The 13,390-nt window shown below is 45.1% G+C and overlaps 1 protein-coding gene across 6 annotated transcripts in view; it reads left to right on the top strand.

The window, feature by feature from the left end:
* ARHGEF10 (Rho guanine nucleotide exchange factor 10) overlaps positions 1-13,390 on the top strand; it is a 197,132-nt gene that overhangs the window by 168,114 nt on the left and 15,628 nt on the right. For all 6 annotated transcript variants that reach the window (XM_090033304.1, XM_090033312.1, XM_090033322.1 and 3 more), the window contains one exon: positions 10,388-10,562. In XM_090033304.1, coding sequence (XP_089889430.1) covers positions 10,388-10,562 — 175 coding nt within the window. The remainder of the gene's footprint in view (positions 1-10,387; positions 10,563-13,390) is intronic.

Below are 13,390 nucleotides of genomic sequence, written 5' to 3' on the forward strand. Positions count from 1 at the left end.
AACCCCAAGACCTTAAAAAGAAATTATTGGAAAATGAGAGAGGGGCATCCTAATACAGGCCATTGTCCAATATTAAGGACACTCACTCACCGGTGTTGTGGGAAACCAGGGTTTGAATCCCTGCTCTAATAAATGTTAGCTTATTTATGGGGAGCTTCCACAGGAGAATTGAAGCCAGCACTACCAGTGGTGTCAGTAGGAGTTAGGCCTCTGTCAGTAGGCAGAGAAAATCTATCTGGAGATTTAGACCATATGTAGGTGCCTCCCAGCACCATGCTGAGTTGCAGTATAGTTCAGGCAGGAGCTAGGTGCTTTGGAATATCTAAGTCAGGGGCGGGCAATTATTTCGGGGGGGGGGCGCTTACCCAGTTTTGGGAGGCTGTCGAGGGTTAGCCCCACCCCATGGTCACCATCTTGGGACCAGTATCCCAATGCCTTGGGACCAATGTCCCAAGGCCAGCACCAGTGGGGCCCAAAGTGGGGCACAGGCTTGCAGGGGTCTGTGGAGCAGGGCTGGACTGCACCAGCAAGGAGAGGGGGGAGCTGGCCAACTCCATAGAGCCCCTGCCGGATGGGACCCTGCGCTCCTGCCACCCTGCTCTGGGCCCCGCAGGCACTGGCCCCGGGACACCGGCATGGGCCTCCTCTGCCCACTCAACCCAGTGCCCCCCAGCCCCGCAGTACAGGCAGGGGGCAGCGCACAGCCCTGTCCCCCTGCTTGCTGGCAGGGAAGAAGCTGGTGCTGAGTGCAGGGAAAAGTGGCCCCTCACCTGCCCCACACGGGGCTGTCTGAAGCAGGCACAGGCAGCCCCATGCGGGCTGCAAGTCGCTGCAGCGCAGGGTGCTGGGCATGGGGCGAGTGAGGGGCCGCTTTTCCCCACACTCAGCATCAGCTTGTAACCCAGCCCCACTGCCAACCTGGTCTCCAAACTGGCTCCAGGCTCGCCCATCAGCAGCAGCAGCTGTGGCCCCCCCCCATGCTGCACTGGGCAGTGTTGGCTGCTGCTGCCCACCCGGAGCTTGAACGCTGGGCAGCCCACAGGGGACGGTAGCAAACACTGCCCAGCGCAGCAAGCAGTGGGGCCACAGCCGCTGTCACCATAAGCAGCCCCAACGGTTGAGCCCAGAGCCAGCGTGGGGCCCAGGCTGGCGGTGGGGCCAGGTTATAAGGTGGTGCTGAGTGATAAACGGCCCCTCCCCCGTCATGTGCCCGGTGCCCCATGCTGCAGCCTCTTGCAGCCTGCCTGGGGCTGCCTGTGCCTGCCAGACAGTCCTGCATGGGCTGCAAGTGGCTGTAGCATGGAGTGCTGGGCATGGGGTGGGGGAGGGGCCACTTTCCTCTATGCCGGAAAGGAGCCCATGGAAAAGCTGAGTGCAGGGGGGGAGGGGGAAGTGGCCCCTCCCCCACCCTATGGCTGGTGCTCCCTGCTGTAGCTGCTTGCACCCTGCGGTGCTGTCCGGAGCAGGCACAGGCAGCCCCATGCGGGATGCGAGCGGCTGCGGTGCGGAGTGCCGGCCACAGGGCAGGCAAGGGGCCGCTTTCCCCTCACCCATGCTCAGCTTTTCCCTGGGCTCCTTACCTGCCCAGTGTCCTCCCCTGCCCTCCCCGCCCTTCCCCCTTATCTTAGGTTCCGGCACCGCTGGGGCAGCCATGTGCTCCCAGGCCAGAAGCCCCAGCTGGGGCTTCCTGCTGGCGGGGCAGTGGGAGCCTGCCAGGCTTCCCCTGGGTCCTAATGTCCTTGGTTCCTGTCATTTTTGACAGGAACCAAGGGCAGATAAATATTAATTTTCTATATTTTGCAGGGGCCTTGCGAGCTGAATACAATAGCTTCGCAGGCTTGTATATTGCCCACCTCTGACCTAAGTGCAGCAATGGTATCGCTTCTGAGCATGCACCAAAACGCTAACACAGGTGCCTAGGGAACTTAGGAGGCCAAAATGTAGGTGCTTAAGGAATTTAGGTGCATGTTGGCTTTGTGACTGTGGGTGCAGGGCACTTGGAATTGCTGTTTAGAACTTAGGCAGCTAAACTTCAGCAAAGCCCCATGGAGGAAATGCTTTTGAATTTCCTTAGTTATTCATAGTAAAGAAATGCTTTTGAATCATGCCCCAAGGAAGACCAATACCAAAAGAGCCAATAGTTTGGTAGAACTTAGGACATGGGATGTTGAGGTTTAAATCTTTGGTTTGAATCAAAAAGTACCAGGGCTTGAATCTGGGTCTTTCATATTCTACAGCTTTCAATAAGCTATTTTACTGTCCTGGTGAGTATAAGTCTGTTTTAGCTGTCTGTTGATCTATCTCTATGGTTATTTCATTATGAACTGGAGAATAAAATTCTGTTGAACCAGGCACTTACTTTCTGACAAAAATGATTTTATTTTGATATATTGAAACTTGGATGAAAAACTACTTTTGATGGAATATTCCTAGGCAATCCTATCCAGGGCTCACCACCTTGTGATGGACAATGTTACATTATCAACCTGCTTATAATACATAGATGGCAAAAGAAAGAGAAGGTTATATTAGAGCCTGGCTGTTCCCGGTGATCCTGGATGGTCTGACAGCTACCTTTTTCCATTTCGATTTAGAAGCTATTTCTAATCCATATCTGTACCATAGAAGTTCTGCTTTTTCAGTGCATCATAGATTAGTAATAAATGCTAGCTAGTAAGCAGCTCACTGACAATTTTGACACTATCAGCTATTAGAAGGGCCTTTCATCTACCTGACTCCTTGTCCGTTGTTTTATATGTCTGAAGCTATCTCGCATAACATCTACTACACACATAAAGCCTCTTAGCAGTATTACTTCTGATAATGAGCTACTGATGCAGAGCTGTACAGAGTTTTACTGCAGGAAACTGGTCTCTGGCTTGGAGGAATGCTGTAATGTACATCACTTACCTTTTCCTCATTGTACAAAAACCTTGCTGCAAAGTGGAGAGAAGCAGAATGAAAACACACTTCTCTCCCTTGTGCTCTCACTTGTTAGGCAGGTGAGGGGAGGTTCAGTCAAAGACATTGGTGACTCAAGCTAAAAGTCTCAACAGAACATTTGAACTGTGAACCTTCTCTGTGGGAAGCCAGGTGTTGGACCTGTAAGGCAGTCTTTGCAGGTTAGTCTAAACTGCAGAGATTGAATTGAAACAGAAGTGAACAGACATTTTTAGCTTTGATTGAGGAAATACAGCCACATGCCTGCAGTGGTTCAAGCTAGAAGCCGGGGGCTAAAGCATGACTCCCTGGCACATAGCCAGCATGGGCTGTGTGTTCACTTCCTCTTTCTGCTACCCCTGAGGTCTCTGGGATTTGCCGTCCAAAAACATAGCAGCAGTACTCTGCAGGGTTGCTTATCACTTCCTCTTCCTGCTTCCAAGTGCCTCTAGGATTTGTAGTCCACAGTCACTCTAAGTTTGAGTAGGGGAAAGGGTATTTAACTCCTCTCCCTGTTTCCAGACCCAGGCTAGAGTTGGCCGTGGGGGGGCAGTCCCTCCTCTGCAGACGGGGCTGCATCCCCAGCTGGGTTTGTTTCTCACCCTCACCCCTCTTTTTCAGCCAGCCCTCACTGCTTCAGCTAGGGAGCTGAGGGGGAGGGCCAGCCCTGCTCTCTGGAGCAGACATCACAGCCCGACCCAGGGCTGTAAAACTTACTGCGATGCTGGAGACTGTTATTTAACTTGAACCAGGAAGCAGTTTGGGATAGAAGTTTCATAAACTGGTTTGACGCAACTCAATTACATCTGATTCATTCAATCAGGTTTATCTTAAACCAGTTTCAGCTATTTTGAAACTGGTTTGTGTACACTGAGCTTTTGTTCTGTTACAAGTTTAAACCAGTTTCTGATGACTTAAACTGTATTATGTGTCACTTTTGTCCCTAGCCTAAAAGTGTTTGTATTTTTTCTTCGGGGCACAATCTGCAAAGGCTGTGCCCCTCCTTTGAACCATGCAAACCTTTCAGGAGCACAAGGGTCAATTGTTGCACTTTGATTTTTGCAGGGCTTCCATGCATTTCTTAGAGCCAGTTCAGAATACAGCTGTTAATTTGTTTACTGGTACATACTTCATCTGCTCTATATTCCTTAGGTTACTCTTCCTGTAAATTATTTTATTGATTTTGTTGTTGTTGTTGTGTTTTGTTTTTTGGGGGTTTTTTGTTGGTTGGTTGGTTTTTTTTAAAGCACTGGTTTGTACAGGCCATCAATATATTATGTGCCTCTGTTGGGTTAGGCATGTCTTGCCTTTTAAGAATCTCATTGTACAAAGTCAACCAACAATCCATACTTTTGCTTTGTGTGAAAACCCATTTCCATCCACCTCTACTTGCTTTTTACAACACTCTAAGCTGTTTTTTCTAAGAAGCGCAGTTGGCATCTTACATACAACTTTTGGCTCTTGTTCCCTTCCCCACCCCCACCACTACCTTTTTTTCTCATAGATTGATTTTCTGCCATTTCATTTTGTTGTAATAATAGTGTTTTACTGTAATTTCTCAGCGAGTATTTAGAAATATCTCTTATTATGTTGCAAAGTATCCAGAGCTCCTTGGAAAGGGAACCTTGCTAAATAAAAGGTTCTCTGTTTTAAAGTGTTAAAGGTCCACTGACACTTTTCTGAAGTGTATGGTTTGTCTTAGTCCTTGGCTACTGTTTGCCTGCCAGCCAAGAAGTGACTGAATTTTAGTAATGCTTTTGTGTAGTGATTTCTGTGGGCAGCCCCTGAAACCCTGAAGGGTCAGGTCTTTCACTGTAAAATATATAAGTATTTATATTATAGGATGAAAGTTACCATGTAAATAGAAAATATTCTCATGTTCCGCAGCATGACTAACTGCTGAAGAACTACCACTACTTAATTTTAAAGATTAAAGTGGAATTATCTAAAATGTACTAAATAAACAAAAAATCACCATGTTTAAGATTATGTTGCCCAAGTACTGTCATTTCTTTAAAGTAATTAAAGTCATTCTTATTCATGAACAATGGGGCCCATTATGTGGAGTTTGCTGTGCTTGAGAAATCATGGTTCAGTTCCTGGCACAGCTATTAGGGCCTGGAATCACAACTGAGTTTACACCCTGCAAGTGGGCAACCTCTGAAAAGAAAGTTTTCAGCTATGCAGTATACTGTCAAAACAATAGCAGGCCATGTCAGGCTCCACTGTTGTAAAGACTTGCTGTGGCATCCAAAATGTGTTCTGCAGCTTTGATGTTGCCATAGAGTTGGAACAGCGGAGCCTGACGAGAAAACATGGGTTCTGAATGGAAACATGGGCTCTGAATGGAAAGTGTATAGGGAATGTGGTAGTGAAAACTCAAGAAGAAGGAATGTAAAATCCTAGATTTAGAACTTGTTATTTTTTATAGAAATGGAAATCAGTCATGTTTTGTCACTTACTAGTTGCCCTTTTTGTTCTGTAAACAGCACTCTTTAAAAGGAAGGATCAGCTATTGCATTTCAAGTGGACGGTATCATCAATGTAGATGCCAGCAATTAGTTTTAGTGGAAAAGATTTATGTATCAGTGAAAAAATGTCCAGATTTTTGTACATTCTTGCTCCTACACAATGTAAGAAGGCTGTTTGATTGAGAAGAATAGATCTTTTTGTATATTTCCTACGTTGCTGAGGGGATGGCAAGTAATGTTTTTAAATGTCTCTGAATATTTTAACAGATAACTGTACAAGCTGAATGACACTGTGTGGGAGTTTAGTTAGCTGGTAACTACAGAATGCCTATGCAAACTGCTTAGTTATTTTAACAAAATTGCCTTCCTGCTTGTGGTTGGCACTGAAGGTTAGAATGCCACAGAGTGTGTAATTTTTTATCATTAATTGTGTTCCTGATCCAAACACCAAGTAAGATGTTGGAAAAAATTATATTGACTTCAGTTTTTGAGAGCATTAAAAACGCACAGTCATTATAACAGTTGTGTGTCATACTGTAAAGCAAAACAGGATTCTGAAGCCTTGGTTGCCATGAAAAACATTCACATTTACTGTGGCTGTTTCAAGAAATTCACTTATAAAAAGGATAAATAAGTTTCCTAATGCTGTGGGAATGAAACAAAGAAGTGTATACAATTCTTGCTCTATTGGATACATTACATGCCATGTTTCTGAATTACATAACTTGTTTAAGAAAAAGTAAGAAAAGGAAAAGATAACTTACAGTATCACACAAGTGTCCAGTTTGTCTTGTTTAAACAAAAATCTCAATGTAAAGTACTAAAAATAAATATATACAGTAGACAAAAAGGAGCTGAAAACTGCCACATATGAAGTGGAAGTAAAACTTAGGCTATGTACTGTGTTGAAATCAGAGGCTGTGGATAATCTCTATCACAGGCTATTGAAAGAATTGTCATGAAATTGCAAATATGATAGGCTTCTTATTTAATCTGTCAGTTTGACATATCCTGAAGAATGACAAAGAAGGTAACTATGTTAAAAAGCCATGGAGGAGGAGAAATACATAACAATATACTCCTGTTAGCTTGACTTCAGTACTATGGAGGAATAATTAAGGGTATAAACAGAAAATGCAAAAAAATGCCAAACTAACCACAATTTTCTGACAGGAAAACTGGCCTCTTAGATAAGGAGAAGAGAGTGGATATAATCCATTTAGATTTGAATAAGGGGGACTTGATACATGCCTCATAGGAATCCTCATGTAAAGTGAAAAAGGTGCAGATTGATGCTGTAATTGCAAGATGGATAAGAGGTGTAATTGCAAGATGGAGATACTGTGTGTAAAGCGAGACTTAGGGAAAATGTAAGCACCCAAGACTGTCCACCTTGTTTCCAACCTTCCCTTTTAAGAACCTATTTTTCTCCCTCCTAGAAAGTCCACTGTAGGGTACCTAGAATTCTACTTCTGTGCAAAAGTTCAGTGTATAAAACAAATGGTCTTTGAATTAAAATCTAGGTCTCCTTTCCCCAAGTCCAGCTGATTGCCTCAAGTGTAGTATCGTGCAAATCAAATACAATTTCATTCCATGCATGGAGAGGGCATTCAGAAGTGATGTGGTTCAAAGTTTGAAAAGGGGTGTCACAGTCACAGTTCAGTGAGTTAGTCTAGTCCCATTAATGCAACAGAAGTCCACATCTGCTGTGGATGAGGCAGACTCATGCATTTATGTACATGCCACTGTGGTATGAAAGGTAAAATAGACACTTTGTCTCTCAGTGCACCAGTTCCTCATCTATAAAATGAAGACAGTCATTTTTCACTGTCTTACAGAAGTGTTATATGATCTAGTGCATGAAGACTGTGAGGTACTCAGTGAGATCATCAAAGAAACATAAGCATCTAAAATGGGGCTGAGCAAGTGCCAGTTCCAAGAGAGAGATTCATAGAAATGAAATTTCCTTAAGCATAGCTACTGAGTATATGCACAGGTGCTACCATCTTGGCTCAACTGAGTAGCTGAGTACCCATCCCCTGCCAAAGGCTGATTGAGATCAACAATATTAACATCCCTATAAGTAACTGGGGCCCAATCTAAGTTCAGCATTTAAATCACTTTTATTCAAAATCATAGGGAAGGGGGAGGTGTTAGTTATCAGCTTTATATGATAATCTGGTGGTTTTAGAGCATTCACCCAGGAAAGTCCAAAGGCCACATGTGGCTCCCAAGAAGCTAACATTCAGCCCCCAGGCTCCTGCCTATGCTCCTGCCTATTCTCCTACCTATTCTTTCTTTCTGCTGTCCCCAGAGCCCTCATGCTTTCCCTTTCCTTCTCAGGCTTCCTCTACCTACCTGCACACATGCTAAAGAAACTCTCAGATTGGGCTACTTTCTTAAATTAAAAAAAATCTCACAGAACATCAAACCTCTGGTTGTACAGCAAGAATCTAGTTTGTTTGAACTAAGGCCATATAATAATTTATTGCATACTTGCTGTGGTTTGATTTTAAGCCATTATTATAAGTCAAGTCTCACACTCCTAGAGCGTTCCCTGCTATGTATATTTAGGACCATGAGAGACTGTATTTTCAATAATAATGTCAGTTCATACCCATAATTATATTTGGATTGAAAAGTATTCTTTAAAAGAAAGTTAATTGGATATTTTGTTCAAAGAGAAGTTTGGAAATGGAGGGCTTTATTTCCTAGGGATTGTATTTTATTTCTCTTTGAAGCAGAGAGGTCATGGTACATGAATTAGAGCTCCCAAGTGTTTTACAAATCACAGTAGTAGTCAAATCGCTGGAAGACCCTGGGTGGAGTAATGCCACCACGAGAAGTATGGGATTGAGTGTCTGGCCAAAAAGGGTGTAAAAAGACAACTGGCCCCTTTCAAATACCTGAGGAACTTCTCCCATTTACTGTGTAAAAGAGTGGGCAGGCACAGAAACCTATTCTAAAGGGATTTGGGAAAGACCAAGTTCCTAGAAGAGCACAGAGTTCCAGCAAAGGAAGTTTAGATTGCACTGGAAGAAGTTAGTATAAGCGACTGTTCAACTTTATTGCATAAAGGTCTGTTCTGCTTCCCAAGTATGTATTCCACCCTGTAACAGAGCACAGGGTGTGCTCTGTTGCTCAAAGGGGCATGAGAAAACAGCCAACCAGCTTTTAGGTGGCTGCACTTCCAATCAGGCACAATTGCCCAGCTGTTTATTATGAGAACAGGCCTCTGAGCAGCATAACTGGCAGTTTGCTGCCAGCAGCTGGAGAGAGAGCATCATCCGGCTGGAGCTGCTGCTCATAATATCTTGGAGGTACAGGGAAGGAGCTATGAGGAAGGTGGAGGCTCGTGGTTTTGGGCATGGGCAACTGGTGCCTCATGAGTTGTGGGTACTTGGTGTCCCAGTGGCCAGTCACTGACCAGAGGTGGTGGGTTTCCCGTGCAGCAGATGCTGCAGACCGGAGTGGGGGCTCCCCCATGGCCAATCCCACCAACCCACAAGTCACAGCAGCATGCCACTGGCACTTCTGGGTGAGTGTTATCAACTGTGGGGGGAACTACTTCTTCTGGCGCCCCCAGTTCCCAGCTGGTGCTCTTAGGGGCAGCACCAGCACTCTCGCCTGCCCCCCCTGCCTGGGAATGCTGGCTGTCAGGGGTGCACCAGCGCTCTCAGTGAACGCATGTGCACCCCCTGTGCATCATCACTGGTTCTGGGACATGACCTAAAACAGCACCCAGGGCTGGATGGTGAGGTGTGACTGCTTGTGATGGAGCAGTTTCCAAGAAATGCCACATCTGTGCCTCCCCATTGAAGGATGAGTTTCAGGCACCAGGAACCCTACTGCCTTGCGGGTTACCCCATTGAGGGGGCAGGCTAGGGGAGCACACCCCAAAGACATAACAAGGGCTCAGGCTCACAGTGAGTTCTGAGGCAGGGCCCAGGTCAGGAAGGGACTTGAGGCAGCACCCAGGCTCACTGCAAGTCCTGAGGCATATGAAGGAGTCAGGTGCGAGGCTCCAGGGGGATGGGGCCCTAAGCCTATGAGTGAGCTAAGTGTGAAGCTCCTCAGGCAAGGGGATTAAGGGGATTGCAGCCCAGTGTCGGGCAGGGGATGAGGCCCCAGTGTAGGGGCGTGAGGGGACCAAGATGGTCCTTATCCAGGCAGGGAGTCTGAGGAAAAGGGAGGGGCTAGGATCTCCGATTGATTGCATGAGAGCCCAGTGTGGGGGCACAGAATTTGCAAGCTCCAGTGTTAGGGCGTGGGAGTGAGGGTCCCAACATGAAGCACTGAAGTGCAGGTCCCAGTGTGAGAGCACAGGCTTATAGACCAGGTATTACGCCAAACAAGCTAAGGCCATGCATTAGGCCATGGATTCCATTTGCGAGTCATGGGACATGGTATAAGGGGATGTTTGGAGCCATGTATAGGCCCCTGGCATCAGGGCAAGTAAATAGGCATTGTCCTGCCTTGTTATCATCTTCTAATTAATATCAAAGGTGTGGCAGGCAAGGTAGGCAGGCAGTTTGCCCTGAAACAAGTGGGCAGGCCAACATTCAGACCAACCCCAGGATCACCACTTGTTACACACCCAAACTCAATCTGTGTTTATGTTGAGGAGTCTTACCAGATATCCTCCTGGTGGCAGCTCTGCTCTCAGGTAGCACAGTGGCAAAAAACAGTCTGGTCTCAGCAGACTTTTCTACACTAGTGTTCTTTCTTGAAAAGACAGATGTGGAAATGCAGGATTGCTCTGAAGAAAAACAAATTCCCAACATGTTTGCTGTTTTTTTACAAACAAAATAAGTTACTGGGTATGCATCTGTAAAGTTTTAGGGGCAAGACTTACCCTTGGTAGGGCAAAGGGAGTGAGACTACATGGCACTCTATACAATACAGGAGCTTACAGGTAAGAATGAATTATATGGCTTTGAACCTGTTATACTTGCTTTGTCTTTTTTTATTATTAGCACTATTTTGAAGCTCATCAAGAGGAGGGGATGGTGATCTCACATATGGCTGTTGCTGGAGTAGGAATCTGGATTGCATTCACATCTGGATCTACGCTCCGCTTGTTCCACACTGAGACTCTGAAACACCTCCAGGATATTAATATTGCCACTCCTATTTACAATATTTTGTCAGGTAACTGCATTGTACAATGTGATCTCAATCTGGATTTTGCTCAGTAACTGTAACTCTCACATATGAACCAGAAGCCTAGGTGCAAACTGTGCATTTAATCTATATTTAAATCTCAACTATGCAGCTAAGGTGGTTATGACCAGATGGTTTGTCTGCACATCAGTATTAGCTCGGAAAAGTTGGCAGAAATATCGTCTATTAAGGAACTGAAGAGCTGGTTCAGTTCTTCTCTCCGCTCACAAGTGCCAGGGATTCAGTGAACTACTGAACTGTCAACTCCACATTGGAGGAAGCCATATTATTGAGCTGAATATTATAGGCCTCAACCCAGCTGAACACTTGCTTGACTTTAATTGTGTAACTAAGTGCCAGGCGGTGGCAACGGAACTTCTCTCACGTTTCAAGTTGAACATGTCTTCAGTGTTTTGCTGGAGTGGGTCGTTAATAGCAATGAGCTTTTTACAAAGGGCATTCACAATTATGCTAAGATAAAGTTCAAAAGTACTGAACCTCATACTTCAGGAAGGAAGCTCATAACCAGTTGCCATCAGAAAATACTTCTCTCTCTCTCCCACCACCCCATTATTCTATGATGGCAGAGTAATTAGATGTACTATGGTATGTTTGTGCTTTCCTCTGAACCATCTGGGATTCACCCCTGGGTAGACAGAATATCAGGCTAGAACCATTGGTCTGTCCCAGGATCCCCAATATGAAGATAAGGATCCTCTTTATGCAAATGGTGGTTCTCAAATTTTTTAGCCTCAAGGTACCTCTCTATAACTTTTCAGAATTTAATGGAACCCTGGTTGAGAACCATTGAACTAGGATTTAGCTGGTGCCTGGAAAGGGTAATGGGGACAGGACCTCACCATACCTTGCTTTGTTTTTTTTGCTGTCTGTCCTCTTTGTCCCCGGTCTGTACCTGAGGGGTCTGTATTATACCTGCCACTGTGGCTGCTCCTCCAGCAACTCGCATACCAGCAACTAGAGCCCCATGCGGCCATGACCGCTCCCACTGGTCCTGGGGGCATGGGAGGAACAGAAGACAAGCCAGGATGTAGTGTGGCCCTCTGGCCCAGCATCTGCTCATCTACCTGTACGTGAGCAGCAGAGTGCACTGCTGGGAACACAGCAACTGCCCTCTGGTGGTAAGCAGCAGTAGGTGCCACCTGCCTGTCGTATGCTGGGGTACCTGGCAGGAGGAGAAGCAATTGCTTACCTTCTGGCACTGCAGCATGCTTGGAAGGATCTTGCAGCACTCTGTCTGAGAATCGCTTGTATAAAAAAATGCCTCATTAAGCCATCTCTGCTACCTGCTTAGAGGTGCGTGGCACAGAAGCTGTTGACTAAGCTAGTATAGCTCTTAATGGGCATGTTTACATGAGATGCTTTACTGTGCATCACACTACTTTGCTGAGCAGTAAAGTGTCACTGTCTACATGGGCACAGCAATTAGGCTGCAGTAGATTAATTCACTGCACTGCTGGATAGTCCTGTCAGATACAAGTGGTATCTGGCATTGCAGTAAATTACTGCACTTAAATGCACATATGGACTGTGACGTCAAGAATAATTTACTCCAGCTCAAATTGAGGTGGAGTATATTCAGTCTCATAAATTGTACATGTAGATGTGTCCAGTTAGTTTCAGTTTACACCGGAAAAAAATCAGCTGTCATCTGCCCTAGCATGCAAGTACATGGCTTACAGGTACATTAGGCCTATCCCACTCATCCGATCAGGAAGACCTTAACTCAATCTGAGAGAATGTTTTAATTTTCCTGTTAGAACTGAATAGCAGGTGACACACAATAGAACCATTTTCCTATTATTTTTGTTATCAGGATCACAGATCAAAGCTGCACGTGGAACACTTAACTTTTATTTGAAAGGCGGCTGGAATTGCAGTCCAGTCCTAGTCATATTTTTTTAAAGGTTTCTAATCTCCTTATGTATAACAACAGTTTGGAAATTAAACCTAGCCTAAAAATGATTGTTGCTAATAAAAAAAATCAAGTGGCTGCTTAGTTTAATTTCTTAATCAAAAAATATCATGGTTTTACAGTGGAACTTAAGAGGTGACAGCCCTTGCTCCAAATAATCTTTTGCCTATGTCAGTTTCCTGCTCTTGCCTTCCAGGACCAGGAGAGTAAGTGGAAAATATGGGCTCATATTAGCAACTGTATGCAGTACTAGTTAAATAAAGTTTGCAGATGCTGGCAAACATTAGTTCCACAACAGACAGTGTGTGAATTAGGGATGCGAAGGATACTCTCTGTAAACATTCACACCAGGGGCTTTCCAGAACTCCACAGTTTAATATGCGGAGTGGGAGAGGGACAACTGGAATTGGAAAGCAAGCAGGAAGTAATGTTCAGCCTTTGGAAAAGACAGTGGAGAATCTTTTTTCTGGGAAATCAAGAGGCAACAAGAGGGAAGAGACTTAGGCAGTGGAAGTCTGGGAAGTGCCAGGAAAAGAAGCAGCAAAAGAGAGGAAGACACTGAAGAAGGATACAGGAGGAACTGGCCATGACTTAGGTACCATCATCCTTTAGTTTCCTGCAGTGTGGCACTTACTTGCAGGCACTGTACATTAGAATGGATTTTGATAGAGCTCAGAAAAAGCAGTATGCTAAGGAGACAATGTTATCTTCTCATTTTTTCACATTTTATTAGAAGTTTGGACAAAAGAATTGGCTGAAGTGAAACACCAGAATTTAGCCTAAAATCTCACTGTGTGCCTTACTGAAGTGGAATTTAGGTACACACTTGTTATTCATCTCTTTCACTATGTCTGCTTGCTAAAACTTTCCCAGTCCTAAGTGC

The sequence above is a fragment of the Crocodylus siamensis genome, chromosome 1, assembly GCF_052110815.1.
Source record: "Crocodylus siamensis isolate JL-2025a chromosome 1, ASM5211081v1, whole genome shotgun sequence".
NCBI lineage: Eukaryota > Metazoa > Chordata > Crocodylia > Crocodylidae > Crocodylus > Crocodylus siamensis.